This window comes from Halyomorpha halys, unplaced genomic scaffold (genome assembly GCF_000696795.3).
Source record: "Halyomorpha halys isolate HHAL.00 unplaced genomic scaffold, Hhal_1.1 Scaffold477.1, whole genome shotgun sequence".
NCBI classification, from domain to species: domain Eukaryota; kingdom Metazoa; phylum Arthropoda; class Insecta; order Hemiptera; family Pentatomidae; genus Halyomorpha; species Halyomorpha halys.
In genome coordinates this window covers 771,768-791,767 of record NW_027113379.1, presented here as the reverse complement: position 1 = coordinate 791,767, position 20,000 = coordinate 771,768, and the positions used below count along the sequence as shown (strand labels likewise).

At 30.1% G+C, this 20,000-nt stretch overlaps 2 protein-coding genes across 2 annotated transcripts in view; one reads left to right on the top strand and one right to left on the bottom strand.

The window, feature by feature from the left end:
- The window catches only part of LOC106683313 (hypoxia-inducible factor 1-alpha), a 24,107-nt gene extending 21,632 nt beyond the window's left edge, over positions 1 to 2,475 (bottom strand). The window contains exons 1-2 of the mRNA XM_014424687.2: positions 2,284 to 2,475; positions 109 to 296 (exon numbers count right to left, since the gene is read on the bottom strand). Of these exons, the coding sequence (XP_014280173.1) occupies positions 109 to 296; positions 2,284 to 2,321 (226 nt within the window). The 5' untranslated portion in view covers positions 2,322 to 2,475. The remainder of the gene's footprint in view (positions 1 to 108; positions 297 to 2,283) is intronic.
- Positions 2,476 to 9,557: 7,082 nt separating this feature from the next.
- LOC106683312 (uncharacterized) overlaps positions 9,558 to 20,000 on the top strand; it is a gene marked incomplete in the record, with an annotated part of 66,486 nt that continues 56,043 nt past the window's right edge. Inside the window, 1 exon segment of the mRNA XM_067050905.1 lies at positions 9,558 to 9,861. Within this exon segment, the coding sequence (XP_066907006.1) occupies positions 9,574 to 9,861 (288 nt within the window).

Here is a 20,000-nt window from a genome sequence, read left to right as displayed (position 1 = left end):
ATATTGGCAATAAAAAAAAAAAAAATTAAAAAGAAGTTTGGGGGTATCTTGTTTAAATAAACTATAAGCATAATTCAATTATAATATTATAAGTAAATGGAATATTACTTAATTTAAAAAGATCTCTGATTCTTAGATGAGCTATAACAAGCCTCATAATTGATGCTTTGTCTAAGTGGGATGCCACTGAAGGTGGTACAGGTAAAACATGAGAGAGATCTGAAAATATTTCACTTTCTTTACTTCTTCTTGACCTTGCTGCATCTCTGGACTTTTCTTTTCTTTTTTCACTGTTTCTGAGAAAATAAAATAATATATATTACATAAGTTTTAAATATCTAAAAATTCAAATAAACAGTGACATATAGTAAACTATACATTTAAAATCAAAAGCAGATATTTCGTATTATACAAAACAATAAAAGAAATGTTATTTACTTGATATATTATAACTTCATTGCACCATCATTTTTTGGACAGATAAATTGGTTTTTGAACATGAAACACAGAGTACAGAAGGAAAAGAGAAAAAAAAATAGATAGAAAAAAGACAATGGTCCGCAAGTCCATTTTATGATGCGTTCTTCAAACTGAACATTAAAAATAATATAATCTAATCATTAAAGAAAAGATAAAAAACTGGTTTGCAGCATAGTTGTTATCAAGAAAAATTACTATAGGACTATACATTTTCAACCCTGGCATAATTAAAAATTTTAGATATTTTAATATGAAAAATACATAATTCTTTAAGCTTTTAAGCTACAAAAATCCTGTAAGAACTCAATAATAAGTAATTATAAATTTAACAAAACTTTGTAAATACGAGCAATCAGATTGGGAAATAAATATGTATAAATGTATAAAGTAGAAAAATCTTTATTAAAAAAATATTTGACTAATATTTTTTAGGTCACAAAACTCACGAGCTAATAAGATAATATTATGTGAATTTAGATTGGAAGTCATTAATTATATATATTATATTATCACTACAATGATAACCTCTTTGGGAGTCAATTTTAAAGGATAAAATTGAATGCAGAAATTTCAAAATGGCTGAGCAAGCTTTCAAGGAATGAAAATTATTCAAAATAAGCTTTATGAATGAAGAAAATAGGATTTATGATGGTATAATGAATAATTAAGTAAGAAGAATATAACAAAATTGAATCAGAACATTGAAAGCTCCATGGCCAAGGTCAATAAAAATAGTGACAAAATCAAACAGAATTTAATAACAAATGAAAGATTGACTTTTTAAAAAAAAATTCATACAAAGTGAAAACAAAAAATCAGCTTTTAAGCAGTACCAGAAATTTAAATAAAAAAACCACCTGTGGATGTCATATATAACATAAAAAAGAAAAATTATCCATGAATACTACAGAAATACATAATTTTAACCTTTTGGAAATCTTGAATGTAGTAAGAGCATAATTTAAAAATATATTATCAAATATGTATAAAATATCAATAGAAACCTTATATTTCTTAGTGTGTCTAACAACACTTTTAAGATATTATTATATAAATACCAGCATTACCTTTCATAGTTGAACATGATATTATTTATTATTAACGATGATTAAAATAATTTATGATAGTTAATAAAAACTATAACTTAAATTAGAAGCTTTTGAGTAATTACTAAAGACCTTGAACATTTTCTAGGAAGCAGGGAATATTTTGAACTAAAGTAAGTTTTAGGTACTACTATTAGATAATTTGAAAAATTACTACTTACTGTACATGTTAAAAATGATATAATAATAAACAATCAGATATCACGACATAACTATTGACAATATGATCATTTACATGATCTATTCAACAAATAATCCAGAATATCATTAATAATGCAGCAATAAAGGACTTAAAAGAATTAACCACAAAAAGAACTAGCATCCGCAAGTAATAAATAAGATTTATTGAAAAAAAGTTATAGCCAGACTTTAAGAACAGCATCTCAAATTATAGTCGAATCATAGCCTGAACATTTAAACTCTATATTAAACTCATTTGTGAAATTAACAAATTTCATCTGATGTTAGTAAATAAAGAGTAATTAATGAAGTAGTTAATGTACAATGTAATCCTATTACATCAAATGAAGAACAAGATAAATGGAAGAATTCTTTTTACGATTTTCTATTAAATCACCGAATATCTACCTAAAACTATTAATCATCATTGCTAGAAATTATTAGCTATATGGTAATATTTAAATCTTGAGTGCAATGACCTAGTTAGAAGAAAGAATTACTTTAATTAGGAACTTACCGTCGTTTTTCTTTTACTCTTTGAGCACAAACCTCCATCTGTGTAATTTAAACAATGTTACTTCCTCAGACTTCAATAAAAACTTAAACGATGGAAGAAACGTGACTATAAACACAATAAACACAAACTTCCAAGATTATAGAGTATATACCGAATTCTTCAAGATACGTCGATTATACCAGGCGTCATGATCGATTCCAGAACTGTTTTTCTCTTAGCTACTTGACAAGGAACATCGTGAATCTTTGTTCCGATTACAATTTGGTAAATATTTTAAAGTTTGGTTTTGATAACTTATAATTGTAGAAGTAAATAAATTTTAATGAGAATCTTGAAGAGAAGAACATTTACTTCGGAAATGTTTGTAAATGGTGAAATTTAAGAATACAAATATCAAATATTTTTTTAAGTGCATTACAATACCATACTTATTAATTAGAAAAATTAGATTGAAAGCAAATAAGCTACATATTCCTATGTATTTCTTTTTAAGAAATTCTACTTTATTACTAAGTATGAAGTAACTCATAAATGCAATTAAAAGGTATGCATTATTCTGTTAATGTATTAAGGTTAGATAATCAGATGATTATAACTGTGAACGAAATCACGAAAGTCACCTGTTAGCAAAGAATTGGGATAGATGTCGGTCATTAAATGGCATTAAAATGTGTCAAACAAGATTTAGTGGTGTAATATCATTCATCTGCTATTACTAGTTAAGTTAATTATCGCGATTCCTTTCTTTTTTTTTCTTTCTTTTTTTTACAGCAATAAACTTCTAAGTTTGAAATCTGATTTGTCACAATTAACAAATATAGTGATCAGAAACAGCTAGAAGGGATCATTCAATCCATTTATTTATAATTGTATCTCCAACATACGAAAGGTTTACACGGTAGTAAACAGATCCGCTGAGCTTTATAAGGTTTCAAGTATTGCTTACTATCCACCATAAATTATACCATGATTATAATAATTTATATTTCTTTTTGAAACCTTGTGGTTAACATTATTGCAAGCTTCTGGTAATCAGAATAGTGGGAAGCTTTACTAAAGAAAGATCGGTTAAAAGGGATTGGTCAACCTGGTCAAATAAAAAGATTGGAACCCTCCTAGTATTTTAGCATGTATAGAGCGTAGAGGCATGTATAGAGTGAATGGTAGAGGCCAGCATGGATTGAGTAACCTGTGTTCAATTCCTATACTCTGCAACAAGTACAGCTAATAAGACATTCAATAGCCGTAGAAATTGGAATCGTTAAGATCTTTTGAATGTCTTTCTGAGTTAGATATTCAGAAATTACTATAAAGTAAGGGACTGGCTAGCTTTTACAGTTCTCTTTTAATTAGTGAGGAAAAATTAATACAAATTATAATAATATTGCCAACATGGTATATATTGTTTGAAATCCATTTTTTTCATCCCTTAGAGTCTTTAAAAATTATTTATGTACAATGTGTACAGAGACATTCTAAATTAACTATATTTCACGCTCTTGGGACTCTCCAAAACGAAATCCCTTGCACGCCGATACTGTAAACATAGACTGGGAAAACATAGACCAGGACATTGAAGGCATGTTCGGTCTTGTGTAGCCGATCATGAACAAGCCGACCAATGAAGTTGTGCAGACGTGGGACGAGCCTGATAATAACTTTCAACTCATCCAATTTAGATTACGCTGGTGCCGTTTTCGGTTATTATTTTATATTAGCAGAGACCAAGTATAAATGTCCTGAAGTCAGAATAATAAAAGAAGCTCCTACATCTACTATAACCATGGTGATTTTAAAGGACAAATTTAGCTCTCACGGTCTTCCAGACGTATTGGTTTTTGACAATGCAAGCATGTTTATCAGTACAGAATTTACTAATTTTTGTGTTTCAAAAAGAATTTATCAAAAAACAATTCTACCAGGACATCCGACAACAAACGGATTGCCAGAGACCTATGTCCAAATTATAGAAAACAAACTGAAATGTATGAGTAACTATAACACCTCTGTAAAAGTTTTAGTAAGCGATATCTTATTCTGTTTTCGAGCAACCCCTCTTCAATCTGGTCTATGATCTACTGAACAATATTAAAATAGGCCGCTGAAAATTGAATTAGACTTATTATGACCCTCCCTAATCAGCACTGGCGATCCTCACCCCAGATTGCAAAACACCACTTTAGCGTGGGAGACCTAGTATTAGAAATTATATAGGAAGTAAAACACGGAAGTTTGCCACCATCATTCAGGTATTAGGACAATTGACGTATTTAGAAAAACTTGATGATGGACCAAACATAAAACGACATACAATCCAGTTACGAAGATACAGTGAAAAAGAGTGTTGCGTTTGATGTTTGGCTACCTATGTCTAACCCATTCTCTAAAAGACCAACACCACCTTCCGCTGTAGAAGAAGCAGCCAAAAATGGGTCTGGTCCTACTACGATGCCAGTCCCTACAAAATCTACCAGGACAAATCGAGTTCCCGGACATCTCAAAGACTACACCTGTAAATAAGCGTGGGAGAGGGTAATAATATTACCAACATGGTATATATTGTTAGTAGAGTAGCTAATGAAAAATAAAGTACTACTAGTCTTAGAGATGGATTTCTGGGAGGACTTAAAAGAAGAGAAGGTTTAATAACATAAAAACGATTAGGTACAGAGTAGTGAAACGAGAAGCATGTTATGAAGAGCAATGTTTTAACTGTGAAGTACCCAAAAACATGAACCAGGCAGGGGTTACAACTGAAGTTGGTATTATGTGTTGGAAACACAATTTAGGTTGAAGATACTTTTGTGTCTATTCAGCGGGAACATTTGGGTATGTCAATCAATGGTGGTTTTACAAAATTTTGTTATTTAAGTACTGGAGAGAAGCCTGGAACATAAACGTGAAGGTATACTTAGGGTTGTCACGGTATCCCGGAACGTATGTAGATGGAAATAAAGTTAGTTTCACCAACGGAAACACTGAGACAAATATAAACTATGAAATATATGAACTTGCAAATCGTACTTGATTTAGATTTAGTTATTTACAAAGTAGATTTGACTAAGACGTACTTCTAATTGGTCACTATGCTGGAAGTATTATAGGAACGGTTAATAATTTGTGTTAGGAACCGGTAATTGCTGATGGGAAATGAGCTTTAAATCAACACTTTTTTTCGCTTAATCTTAGTATAATATTACCTATTGCCCACAACTGTGTGGCAGATTATAATATCTATCAATAAATAAATCTATCAAATATAGTAATCTTAGTATAAGTGAGTCATTGTCAATATTTTACAGCTGGTTATTACCATTGCCACCCGTTGCCTAAAAAAATGACGAGCCCATCCACATTGGGAATGTTCTTCCTCACCGTCCAATCATGACGAAGCCGATATACGTTCCCCCCTAATTTTTTGGTTTCGCAGATTCTGAATACACACGGAGAGTTCAAGGGAAGTTATTTGATAATAGGAAGTAATATTGACTCCTGGCCGTCATACCTGTGGAGTCCTAGAGACGACGCAATACATATTAATGAAAGGTTTTAATACTTGAATTTTTTGTATTGTTCACATTGACCGTTGCCACGTAGATTATGGGGCGTCGATCGACTAGTTGCTACTTTCATTGTGCGAAAAAACGTTAATTCTACTGACAGGAATAAGGTACCTTGATCACTGTTGATATATGGCTTAAAATGGATCAAATTAATTTTTATGTGGATTATATAATTTAGTTGCTATTTATTGTATATTTAATTATATAAATTGTTCGATTTAAGATTGAGTTTTAATTTTAATTTGTTGTAAGAACCAAGTAAAAAGTAATGAAGCAAGAATTTTAATTTTTTCTGGCAAATCGAAAGGATTTCCTTTTTATTGTTAAATGATTATTACAATAGTGGTTTAAACAGTGGATCCTGGAAATAATTGGAGGAATGTTTCACCACTTTATTTATGATATTAACAGTGTTGTACAATTTTAAGTAGTTTGATTATCCCTCCATTCCAGGGGTTTCCAACCGGTGGTTCACAAAACACAAGTGGGCTAAGGAAGCTCCAGGTTCATATTTTTTTGAGGATTTATTGTTAGTTTTATTTTTTACCTTCTCTGATGTTTGAGTGTTAGGTGACAAGATTTAACACGTAAATGCACTCACTAAAAAAGTTTCCTGGGAGAACCCTTCTTTCACCTAAGTCCAGAGTGGGGGTAGAAGTACAAGATAAAATTTTTGGCTTTGTTGTTCACTGGCTTTTGTGGGTTGGGAAGGACTGTTGTTGGTAGTATATCATTGCTTTCTCGTAAAATGTGCTTCTTTTTGAGTGGGAAAAGTCTTCAACTGCATAACTACTTCAGGACTAAATGTTTTTTTTATTTAAAAAGTTTTTAACGACCTACAGAGTTTTACTTTTTTTTTAAAGAAACATATCCAATATTCTCACTATTTGTCTGTTGATTTCGATTAATTACTTGTTTCTATCGATTGATTAAATACCTCGATTAGTAAAACCTACAACACATTTTCGATATGATCGATCCAACCATTGGCGTAGGCAGGCCTCCGTAGAATTTTTGGACTCTAGAAAAGAAAGAAAATAGTGAATATATTTGATGTAAGGTTTCTTTCTAGAAAAATACTATAATTAGGAAGGCAGTGACAGTGGAAGATGGTAGCGTCCAAAAAATCATCAGAGAAAAGAGTAAAACTACTTTATTTATTATTTCGAGCCATTGGTAAACCATGCTGTTAACGTTTTAATTTCAGTCGTTTCATTTTCAATAATTTATTGTGATTATAGGGTATAAAAATTTAAAAAGTAATAATTGAATTTTATGTAGTAGAAATAAAATGGAGGGAGAATTTCTTGGAGTGTGGAATTAGATATCTTTCTTTTACCAACGTTTCTGAATGGAATATATATAAAAAATAAGTCTTTACCGTTAAAACCCATGAAGGGTCAGAGGTGCAGTACTTTGTAAGGGAGTACTGTTTCTAGACAAAAGGTTGTGCAAGGAGTTGGTTTGGGCAGAATCACGCTCGACCGCCAATTTTTTACCCAATTAAGGTTTCCCACTTGGAAATCAGGCTGGGTTGACCCAGGAGGGCTCACGAAACCACAGCGCTAACTAAAAGGCTACAGTGAAACAGATAATTGTTAGTGTTGCGTTACACTCCAAAAATAGCTGATGAAAAATGTTTTAGTATTAGTATTAGTAATGTGACAGTGTTTTGCGTAGTTTGTAGTGCTAATAGTTTTTCACTATACTAATCTAATTTTATCCAGGTAAGATAAAATTATGTTATAGACTGGAAATATCAATGGATATATGAAGAAGATTTGTCAGGGGTGCGGTCAAAAGAGAACAAAAATAGTTAACAACTATTTAATGGTTTACAATTTAATAATTAAATAGTTAACTATTTTTGTTTTCCTTTGACCGCACCCCTGACCATCTTCATTATTTGACATTATACGGTCAATTATTTATATATAATACCAATAAGATATGTACATAGAGAGGATAGTCAAGGGCTTCTCGGAAAATACTTTGGGCAAATTTCAGCAAAATCATTTTGACCGTGTTCGAGCTCCAGTTTACAGAAAAATGTTTTCAAGATATTACGTGCAGGATATTCGATTTGTGTTACATGCATAGCGCAATATTACTCAACAAAAAATTAATAAATAAATATATGACTGATCTATTAGTTCGCCAAATAAATTTAGTTCAGGCATATAAATAGACATTCCGGTGTACAGACATATGGCCAAAAATATTTATTTTCTCTTATTTGGGGCTTCTTAAGCGTGAAAAAAAAATTGTTCCGATTAAAATCTTTAGGAAGTAGATAACCTGGCAATGTAGAAGGAGGTGGCAATCTTGAAGTATTCCACCTGTGTCAGTTATTTCTTAGAATCAAATACTATATAAGAATCTGAATACCCTTTAATAATAAATTAAACAACTTAGAATATTTTATCACACAAAAGTCTGCAATATTTTTGATAGCTTAAAAAGTTTTAGTTGATAGTTTAAAAAACCTTTTGGGCTGTGTGGAGAAAAAGTTCTAAAAAAGTCTTTAGAAACTTAAAGCAGACACTGAATCTTTAAAATTAAACAAAGGTATATACAAAGCTATGATTACTATACGACAACTGATGTACTAGATCTAGAATACTTCGTGAGAAAGGACTAGTTGAGGGGTTGGGAAATGTGGAGTGGATGCTTACTTCACCCATGAAACTTCTAGAAAGTGGACCAGGAGGAAGAAAAATAAGGGGGAGTCAATGCTTTAAGTGCGGAATAATATAGACAAATTGTTAAGAGGGATGGGAATTAGAGCATCGAGGAGGCTCGTTATAGTTAAAGAAAAGTGGAGTAGGATTGCAAAGGAGAGCCTGTAACTATACAAAAAAGGATTTACATATAAAAATTACAAATGAGACAATGAAAAAAAAAAAGTCGACGCTTCTGTGAAGTTGCCAGGAATGTAACTAAGAATTTTTATTTGAAAATTTATTCGCGCTTTTATTTGACTTCTCTTAAGAGTTCTTTAGATTCTATCGGTATGAGGATTATTTATAAGGTTTTTAGGAACTTAATTCAGAATGTTGTAACAATAATAATGAAATTGGATTTGTTTTATTATTTTCTGTTTTAATAGGACCTGAGAGAACCTAGTCACTGCATGCCTCTATTGTATATTACGCTTACAATAAAGTTATAATTTTATTCATAAACTTTTATATTTTATCTTTCATAATTACTGTTACTCGTAGCAATTGTGCTTAGTAAAAAAATGTACAGAGAATGGTGATTATCGTTGCCCTGAAAAAGAAAGATTGTTAACGTTTTTGAAGTTTGTTATAGGCAGTAATCTTTATTATGAATTTTGAAAAAATAATTAGTTGTATTACTTTATTGATTTTATTTCATAAAATCTTAGTTCATAATTTTATATTTTTAGTTCATAGGTTCCTGATATTTCGTACCATACAACACGTTTAAGTATTATTTCAGTACATATGTGTAAAATTACTATAAATTTTAATCGACTGAATCTTATTAACAATTTTTAACGAATTTCACATTGATCATACCACTTTTTTTTATCAGAACATCATTGTGCTCATTTTCGTTCTGGAAGTTGTCATAATCTGAGTTTGAAAGACGATTCTATAAAGGAGAAGTGCTGAACGGAAAGATGCCTACCAAGATTAATAAATTGGTCGCATGCGCTATGGGAGAAGCAGTCGTTGAACCAATCAGTGGCAGTCGAGTTATGTCCGCCGAGAGGGATCGCAGTCTTTACTTGTGTGTGGCCGTTCTGGCGGGTTGCCAGCTCATCAGCTCGGTCTACCTCTACCTCTATATTGGGAGGTTGGAGCGGCGGTGGGATCAAGATGAACGGGTTCGCTGCAAGAGGGACATCGACAACGCTGTCCTTACCAGCGACGAGACGGTTGAGTTTTTCAAGCCGACCATCCGGGACGAGCTTGTCGAGAGGGAGAAGACGACGAACGGGAGCCAAGATCACTGGGTTTGGCTAACCTCCTACTCAAGGATTCCTGTAAGTAGTTTTCCACAGCCGAGCAAGTCTGATATCTTTAATTTTTCTGCTCTCTCTACGATTCAGTTTTTACAGCAATTTTTTAAAGACACGTCGTTGGAGCAAAATTCGTTCATTAAAACTGACAGTAAAATTACTGTCCTCGTTGGTTGCCCCAAAGTTTGTTAGCTTATTAAATTAATTTTCAGAAACTTTACAGTTAGATATATACATGTAGTACCTACATACAGACACTTAATTTATTGAAATTTCCATCTAAGGTTATGTAGCAATTAGTTGTTGACTTTAAATAGATTTTATAGACCACTATTAATCTTATTTAATTGACATGCGTTAGATAATGACTTTTTCTTATACAAGACAAGACTTCCTCGTCTTAGTTTGGTACCATTTTGTTTATATAAATAGGTTTTTTTGTTAGAAAATAATGGGATTTTTGAAATGATTACAATTTTTATCTGTTAAAGCCAATATTACTTGGACTATTCAGAAATCAATTAGTTCTACAATGTTGCTATTAAAATTTCGATTGTAATATTCCTGTTATGTCATGCAAAGTTAGTCTCAATACTTTTCGTCACCCTATTTTAACACCGGAAGGGAGAAGGGGTGGTCGGTCAGTTGTTTTCCCTCTAGAAAATAATCTTTATGATGACAATTTTATCACATGTGTAATGTGAATAGTTGCGGAATCATAAAAACCAAAATGGAAAAGAGAAAAGAAAAAACTCAGATATTAAATATTTCTAAAACTGTTTAAATCAGGTAAAACTTTGATATGAACATTTTTTTAAATTGTAATGTGATGGAATCAGTGAAATTTCGCTTTGAGATCTGACTAAGTGCATGTAACCTAGGACGGAGAAGTAACGTTTCACTTTGCTTCGGTACTTTCACGGGCTTAAGTAACAACCGTCTTTGATGAAGTATGGGCTTCAGATAATTTAAGATATGGTAAGACATACCCTCCAGATTTGAGACGGAGCGCTTTATATTATTTTCTGAACATCTTTTGATGATAAACAGAAGCAAACAATATTTTAGCTAAAATCATTACGTTATTTAATATTTGAAAAGTATCAAACAATAAAAAACAAAATTAAAATCTGCAAAAGGTACTTTTCTAAACTTTTGATTAACAAACTCATGAAATACTTCTTCAAAGTCTATTTCATGTAGTACATCAGTTTTTATCGATATCAATGATGAACTGCTCCACCTTTCTTGAAGCAACTGTACTTCTCTGTTCATTTTTGGTCCGTTACAGAATATCGGGGCCTATTGGTTGAATATAGCACTGGTCGTAAGGAAGATAAAATGGGAGAGCACGAATCACAATTCAACATGATTATTCACAAGGGCGCAACTAGAGTCCATTATCGAGGAGAGGAGAAAAGCAAATATAAGAATAAAACTTAGTGTGTTGTCTGCTTGCATGTTTAATATTATTTACCACGAAGTATACTTTAATAATAATCTATTAATGTACATAGGATTTGTAAATGTTTTTCCACTTCTTTCCGTTCGAAGAATAACTTCTTTGGTTAGTGGAGGGGAGACGCGTTCACCTGTGTGTACGGATCTTTTATTACATTCTTGACCTTTTGATCACATTTATTTTTCTCTTAGGCCAGAAGATAAGTAAACTGTTATATGAAAATCCATCCTTCCTGCACAGTTGGAGAATATTAAGGACGTTAGACATGAATGAACAAACTAAAATTTCTAAGCAATAGAAGCTCTTTTTGATTTGATTAATAAACTATTAACCTAGATATAATCCTTTTTTAATTTCAATGGTGGTCGTATTAAATGTAATTTTCGTTAAACACTGAAATTTCTTAGCATTAGAAGGTCTTTATTTATTATTTTTAACTTTATTATCTTTATTTTTAATTGAAGTAAGGCGGACGGTGCAAAGTATATTTTATGTATAATAAAGTATTTTTTTGTTTCTTCCAAGAAAAGTTTTCAGCAAATATACATCATGCATAATATGGTGATTTTATTCATTAAATAAAAAGTAAATATGAAGCCATTTTATAATACTATTTCTGTCATATGAGTTATGGGATATTTAAATAAGTATAGTCTATTCTGAAACAATTACAAATCATAAACTTAAGATTGAACTAGAATAAGTTAAATATAAAATCCTTATTAATTTATAAATGTTAAGTATGAATTATAACTTTTGTATGATTTAATTATGTAATAATCATTGTCATAGATGCATCTTTAGGTCATTTATCAAGAAGCTAATATTTAAATAGAATTCGAAATTATCAATTACTTTTTGGATTTATTGTTGCATACAGTAGAATCCTAGTCGGGAACGTGGCATAGCCGATTAAGTGGGAGTGAAGGTTAATCCGGAGCATATGAAAGAAAAAACTCGAATATTAATTTAATAACTAAAATTCGAAACAAAACCTAATATATAGGTATATTTATATTAATATATAATAAAGTTAAATTTATTAAACCAGTTTGAAATACTTTAAAATAAAAAAATCTTTAGATAGATAACTTAATTTATGTGTATAAATGTTTTCAGTTTTTAATAGTTTAATATTTAACAGTTCAGTCACAAAGTTAATTAATTTATTTTGTTTTACGAAATTAATGTTTTTCAAATTGTATTCATTTTCTATTCCGAGGGACCGGTAATGTGGATCACACAGTCTGAGTTGGCCAGGAATCGTTACATGAGTAATTTAATTATATCTTCAATTACATGTTTCATTTGCACTATAATTACATTATGATGACCGTTAAATAGTTCAAAACATAACAAAATTGTGGTTCTGAAGAACAATTACACTAATGTAATTGTAAGGCACAATTGTAATTACTCTATAAAATTACTGCTACTATAATTAAGGTTTTAAATCACAATTACTTCTTGGTTCTAAGTAATTTTAATTACAATTACAATTATTTCTTGATATTTAGTAATTAGAATTACAATTACATGAAATTCAACCCATGCGTGAATTCAGTTTTGTTTGAATGAGCAGAAATCCAAAAAGTTAAAATAAATATACGTATAATAAATCTATACACCAGCGCAACTGGATATCATTTTTAAATTTTGAAGTTGTTAAACAGATTTTTTTGTTTCAGTGTTAATTATTTGTAAATATAACTACAATGATAATTGTATAGTTAGTTCTTGGAAAAAAGTAACTATTACGTTAGAATGTAATTGGTAATTGGAATTACTTTGGCTCAGTTTATAAATTTTTTTTTTTTTTACTACTCTAAACTAACTTAATTTTAAAACCAAAACTAGCTTGATTGAAAATAAAAAAAACAACACTAATACTACATTCTACAATTTTGATACAATATACATAATAAAACTAAAATACATGCTACCACGATAACAAATTCTATTTAAATAGTGAAGATAAATAAGTATTGCATTGATTTGTTACCTTTAGTCGATTTTCATGATATCGGTTTCAAATAAGAAATCAGTTTGTCCAACACAGTATAGCAAAGAACTTTGTTCTACATCTAACAAACGAAAACTTCTAAATAATAAACAGTTAGTTCACTTGGATTTAGTTAGATCTCGGATGCCACTGGCATATCTTATTTGGTGTATTAGTAGTTTAAGGATTACTTTGAATGTTGTTTGTTATTTTATCTCGGATTTCATTTATTTTAAATATTGAATCTCAAACGACGAACAAAGAAATAAAAATACCAATCATTTTTTTAATGAAGTAAATCTGATTGATCTTTTATCAGAATGCGAAAAAAACAACTTAAATCTAACTGTTTTTCGACTTAAACATTGAAAATTCTTTTCGTTTTTCTTATTTATTACATAAAATCTTCGTGAAAGTGTTTTTAAATAATTCTAGCTGGAAAGAAATATGTAACCTTTTGGTCTTTTGTGATTGGCCAACTATTATTCTTCTCGATTCTTATATATTTTAAAAAAAATTAAAATGTAGGATATAATGATGTATTATCGTGGCATATTTTTGGTCTAAATGCCCCTCCTTCTTAAAAAGTAACACTCTACAATATGAAAAGTGATCACAACGGAAAATATACATATATATTTTTTAAAATACTGTTTTAAAAATCGACATCGGAAAAATTTGGACGAAGTAACTTGATTCTTTCCCATTTATCTAACAAAATAACTACAGTTTGCCCGTTTGAAGTCCGTTTTGTGTACTCGGAGCTTTTTTGTAAAGCTCTATAATGTATTCAAACAACCATAACTTTAGCAAACATCACAAAGTGTGATGGAGGTTTATTTTAAGTGAAACATATTTTTTACTCAATTCAAAAATACCTCATTAGTAGCTTCAAAGGGAAACATGGCATAATCAAATATGTGAATCGTGCAGGAAAAATTAAAATAGAAATAATTTCATGCAAATTCAAGACTCGAGTTGCCAATTCAAATACATCTGCTTCAAATATGGCATTCTCACTTAACTGTGGAATGCCAAAGGGTTTTTATTTCCCAAGAGCCCATAAACTGATTCTGAGAGCTCAAAGACATGGAAAAAAAGTGTTTTGTCCCACCGTGGACTAGACAAGCGGGATTCTACTCTATATATCATTATGTCTTCAATATTAAAAATTACATTTTTATATTAGATCGTATCATATTCTATGAATAAAACATAACATAAGAGTCTTGTCTTAAACGATATATATATATCCCATGCGTAATGTTTACTTAGATATATATCTTTGGTATTTATCAATATTCAATGGAAAACAAAAATATTATATAAAATTGTATAAATGAAAAAAAAGTTGTGAAATTGTTAATCCAAGAAAATTAACAAAATAACAACGAATTAAAATTGAAGAAATTAATATGTAAAAGTTAGCCTTCAAGCAATAAGTTCTTATTGTTAAATGTTATCATATATATATATGATAACATGTAACAATAAGGAATAAACCGATTGTTTTATAAATATTGTTTAAAAGTAATCATTAGTGATTACTACGATTAGAGAAATATTGCTAAATTTATGGTTCACTATGATCAAATGGGGTTAACAATAAAAATTTCTGATTTAAATTTTGAAGTAAAATTTATTTTCCATTCAAAGACATAATAATAAAATCGTCTTTTGTATTTATGTGGAATAGAAACAAGTTTTCATAATAATTTTTTATTCAGCATACATAGGGGAGGTGAAAATTGCATGCAAGTTTCTGTAGGGCAGAGTTGGGCATTAGATAACTACTTTTTAGTTCACTAAATTTTTAACTAAATAGCTAGTCAATATAAACTGATTTTATAATTTGTTTCCAACTATTCGATATTAAACTAACAGCTATTAGTAATTATATAATGAAGTACTCATATATTTTTTAGTTGTACATTATATTAGTTGACTGAAATGGATAAATAGATAAAAAAATAGCAAAAAATATAAATGATATAAGATGCAAGGAGGAAAAATATATGGGAATAAGTCAATTCAAAATCGATTTTATGGATATTATGTATGACAAATCAGAAACGTTTATGTTTAATTATGATTGCGTTATAAAAATAATGTGCTAAATATGGAGTATTAAGGTATAGTATTTTATTAATGTTTTTAACTGACAATGCCTCGTGAAGCATTTCATCGTCTGGGTAAAAAATTAGGTAACCACAATGCGTGTGGTCTCTCACAGCAAACAGTGTTATACGATTCTGGTATCTATTTGATTGTCATAAATTTTATTTATCTGGTGAATAGTAATGTAACATTGTTGCAATGTATTGTAATTGTAATGCAAACAGTGTTGCACGATTCTGGTATCTATTTGATTGTCATAAATTTTATTTATCTGGAGAATAGTAATGTAACATTGTTGCAATGTATTGTAATTGTAATGCAAACATTGTTGCACGATTCTGGTATCTATTTGATTGCCATAAATTTTATTTATCTGGTGAATAGTAATGTAATCAAATATTCTAAAGTCGATTTTTATTTACTAATAATACTTTCTTCGTCTTCAACTGGTTTGGTTTGTGAAATAGATTTTATTTAAACGAACGCTTTTGATATTTGTAACATGTATCAAATCCGAATTATTAACAATATTTATGAAAGAAATGACAATAATTAAAAATCAGTTGTTTTCTGAAGTATGTGGAGCTGGGGAGGGCTAATTATGATTTGTAGAGGACAGATTGTAGCAGCTGGGTCGCAATCAATTTCAATTGCCTCAATCTTCTCCTTAATAAACTGTCCACTTTGGGACCCAATACAATTTTATCGTTGTCATTTAAATTGTTCCGTCAAAGTACTAAATTAATGCCAATGCTGTAATATTTTCTCATTGTAGTACTATTATTTCATCTCAAATCATCTAGTTAAAAATTACAAGTAAAATGAAATCCAGGATTTCATACTATTTTGAACTCTCATGCTACTCTGTGAATTGACTCATCGAATAAGTTAAAGTTTATATGAGTGTTTTAGTTGTTATTCAATTATTTTCTAAACTAATTTTTTCTCATACGTAATATTTCTCCTTATATTTTCAAAATAAATGCCTTTTATAATTGTAATAAATCATTAATAATCAAACAAGGTATTTGTTGTTACTTTTTTTTTTTTTTTTTTTTATAACTGATCCTCCATGCTCGGAAATTTCAGTTCACAATGCCTATTCAATAGGGTTATAAGTGATTGTTAAATATGTTTCTTTGTTCGAATTTATCTTCCTACACTCGCTAAAACGATGAACGAACCCCCAACTGGTCCTTTACAGTAAATAGTTTTGTCAGTGGTGGCATAGATAACCAGGTTAGAAGGTTGTCCACCACCCTGCCGGTTTTCAATTGCTCCACGTGTAATGTACTATAGCTTCTTGTTGAATAGAGAGAATATATACGATTAATTTTTCAATCAAGATCGGAATCCTCAGAAAGATAAATAACACTGAAAAAAAATATGGACTTGGCATAAATGACATAATGTACTTATTCTATTTACCTAGATTACTCTGCAGGATTCGAATTCTAATAGAGATTCCCCCCCCCCTTTTATCAGCCCAAGACTCCCATTGGAGTCCTATACAGCCTTTTGACATACGGGGGGGGGGAGGTTTATCTTCAGGTTACTAACCTATTCTAACCATGATAGGAAGTCAAGTATTTCATTTTGTAGGACCACCACACAATGAAAGTCAACGCCCCAGGCCGGATTCGAATCGGCGCCGCCCGCAGATCTCAGATTGATAGACCTCTGCCTAACCACCTGAGCTACGGACGGCCCTTAATAGAGACCTTGCAAATTGGATTGAAACGTTGGTGTCTGATCATTTTTTCTTGTATACAATTTTGAATTTCTTTGTAGTATAATGTAGTATTCTGTTCCACTGTAGCTGTGGATTCTGGTGGAGCCTTACAGGGTCCACCTAGTCTCATGATGTGGGTACCCTTAATTGGGTAAAAATCTGGCGGTCGAGCGTGGTTCTGACCAAATCACCTCCTTGCATTATCGTTGGTCTAGTAATAGTGCTTCCTTACAAACCTCTGCACCTCTGACCCTTCATGGATTGTAGCTGTACAGGATAATTTCTTTTTGGACGAAGAGTTTTGCCACTAATTTCATGCCGACAGAACGGTTACAAATTCCACTGTCATATAAACGCTAAGGTTGTCCACCTCCTCAACGTTAACACCCTACTGAGACGACTGCAGGAACAAAAGCCACAAGGGCTTGTAAAAATTGAGAGTTTAAGCGATAATAGATTTCTAATATGAAAACATTAAGTATAGGTATTATTTTCGTTGTTATTTAGTGTGTGGGAGAAAAATGGTTTATTAGGTCATCGAACTCTTGATTACAATTTCTTTGTTTAATATATTACAAATATCAGTTGCCAAAAATGAGAAAATGAAAAAAAAAAATATATTTAAAATGAATATTGTTTTATTGAGAAATATAAAAATGAAATATACTAACCATGACATTTTTCGTTATTTTAAGTAGGTAATTAGTTATTAAATTGATAATAAATCATCTTGTTAACAGCTCTAACGAGGAAAGTGGCAGAATCTTCCATTCATTATGCCAGTATCTTATACCTAAATTAAAAATGACTGCAAACTCGACGATAAAATAAATTAATTGCAACTGAATAAACTATTTCCTTCCATGTAATCCTAATAAGTACTGATTACTCACAAAATAAAACCAATTTTCTATTTTTTACTAGTAATTTAACAGATTATAAAATTTTTTTTTTTTTAAGTTTTAGTTTTATAATCTAAATTAGAGAGCTTTTTATGGTTGATGTTTCAAGGTTAGTCTTTCTTAGTAACCATCTTGCTACAGATTGTGTGCGTTTTTCCTGTTATACTAGTCTTTTAAACTACATTTAACTAGTTTCGTTTGACATTTTTTTACCAGAAGGTTAAGATATTGACCAAGATCATAGCAAAAATTTTAAAATGCATTGTAAAAGACTAGGATAACAGGAAAAGGCATACGAACAAGATAGATAGAATGAGAAAGACTAACTCCAAAGCGAAAACCATAAAAACATCAAAAAATATTGAAAGAGAAATTCTCTTTAATTCAAAATAAAATTATATATAATAGTGGATGATTGTCTATAATTCATTTTTTTACAGAACAATATAAAATCACAGAACGGCCATTATTTGAATAAAGTGTATCTTGAACATTAAAAATTATCTTAATAATTTAAATTTCTATCTACAAAGTTATTAAGAAAATTAACAAATAAAAAAAAGAAGATAATTCGAAAATTAAATAATGATTTATAAAAAAATGTACTGTCATTCTTGATAAAAATAAATATCAAGGAAACGTCTGCTTACTGCATATATAAAAATAAAACTGTTAATCTAAAGTCGTATACTAAGATAGGTACACAATATTCTTTTATAATAATAAATAAAATTAAATTCTAATATAACAAAACTGCACTATAATACCGTCCAATTAATTAATTGTGCTTAATGGCCAATTGACCCTCTTGGATTACTTTTTATTATTAAAGAATCTTAATAAATTGAAACTGTTTGGTATAACGTACATGTAAGCACCACAAACCATTTTCTCAATGTACTGATTTTTCGAAATCTGGTATGACGTTGACGTAAGCGGTATTGTACATACTCGATGATTTCCACATGGCGGTTGTCCGCTAACTCGCTTTATTTAGGTTTTGCGAAAGTTACCACAGAACCGATGTCAGGGTTATTTAACTATAGAAGATAAACACTATTCAAACCTCAAGGTAAGGAAATAATACTATGGAAGTGTGCTCGTCAACGTAGCATACCGGTAGAATTTTAAGTTTTCACTTCTATTGTGCAAAAAAAAAAAAATTATCCAAAAACTCTATTGTTAAGCTCTCTAGTTGGAACCCCTAACTAAGGATAACACTTGTTTAATGGTCATATTACTTTTAGTGGCACTAATGATAGTTAGACGATTTGTTGTCTAATATTAAGTGATCACTTTCCTTTTCACGATTTTGATAAAATTCATCATTTTCATTTATTTATTTTAACAAGTAATATAAATAAAGTAATTTCCTTGTAGATTCCTGAATGTCTGCAGGTTTTTAAATGAAACTTTAGAAATCAAATGTCATTATTCATTTGACGTTTCGAGTGGTTTATTTTATCATTATAAAAAAATTGATTAAGTATTTTAAACTCTGAAAATAATGATTATTAACATTAAAAAATTCGACACTTTCAACAATTACATATATTTTCTTCATTAATTTACTAATCGTTAATAAAATTAAAAATTAAAAAAAAAGGATAGATTTATCCTTGCACATTTTTTTTTAGTGTAGTATATAGTATGTTACAAATTTTAATATTTATTGCAGTATAAAATATTGTGTTTTAAATACTGTATTTTTACAAATTATGAAACGGTTTGTAAATAATGATTAATATTTATGTATGAAGAAAGTTTCAGCTCTAGTAAGTTTCAGTCCCCTAACTAAAGATGACACTTGTTTAATGGTCATATTACTTTTAGTGGCACTAATGATAGACGATTTGTTGTCTAATATTAAGAGATCACTTTCCTTTTCACGATTTTGATAAAATTCATCATTTTCATTTATTTATTTTAACAAGTAATATAAATAAA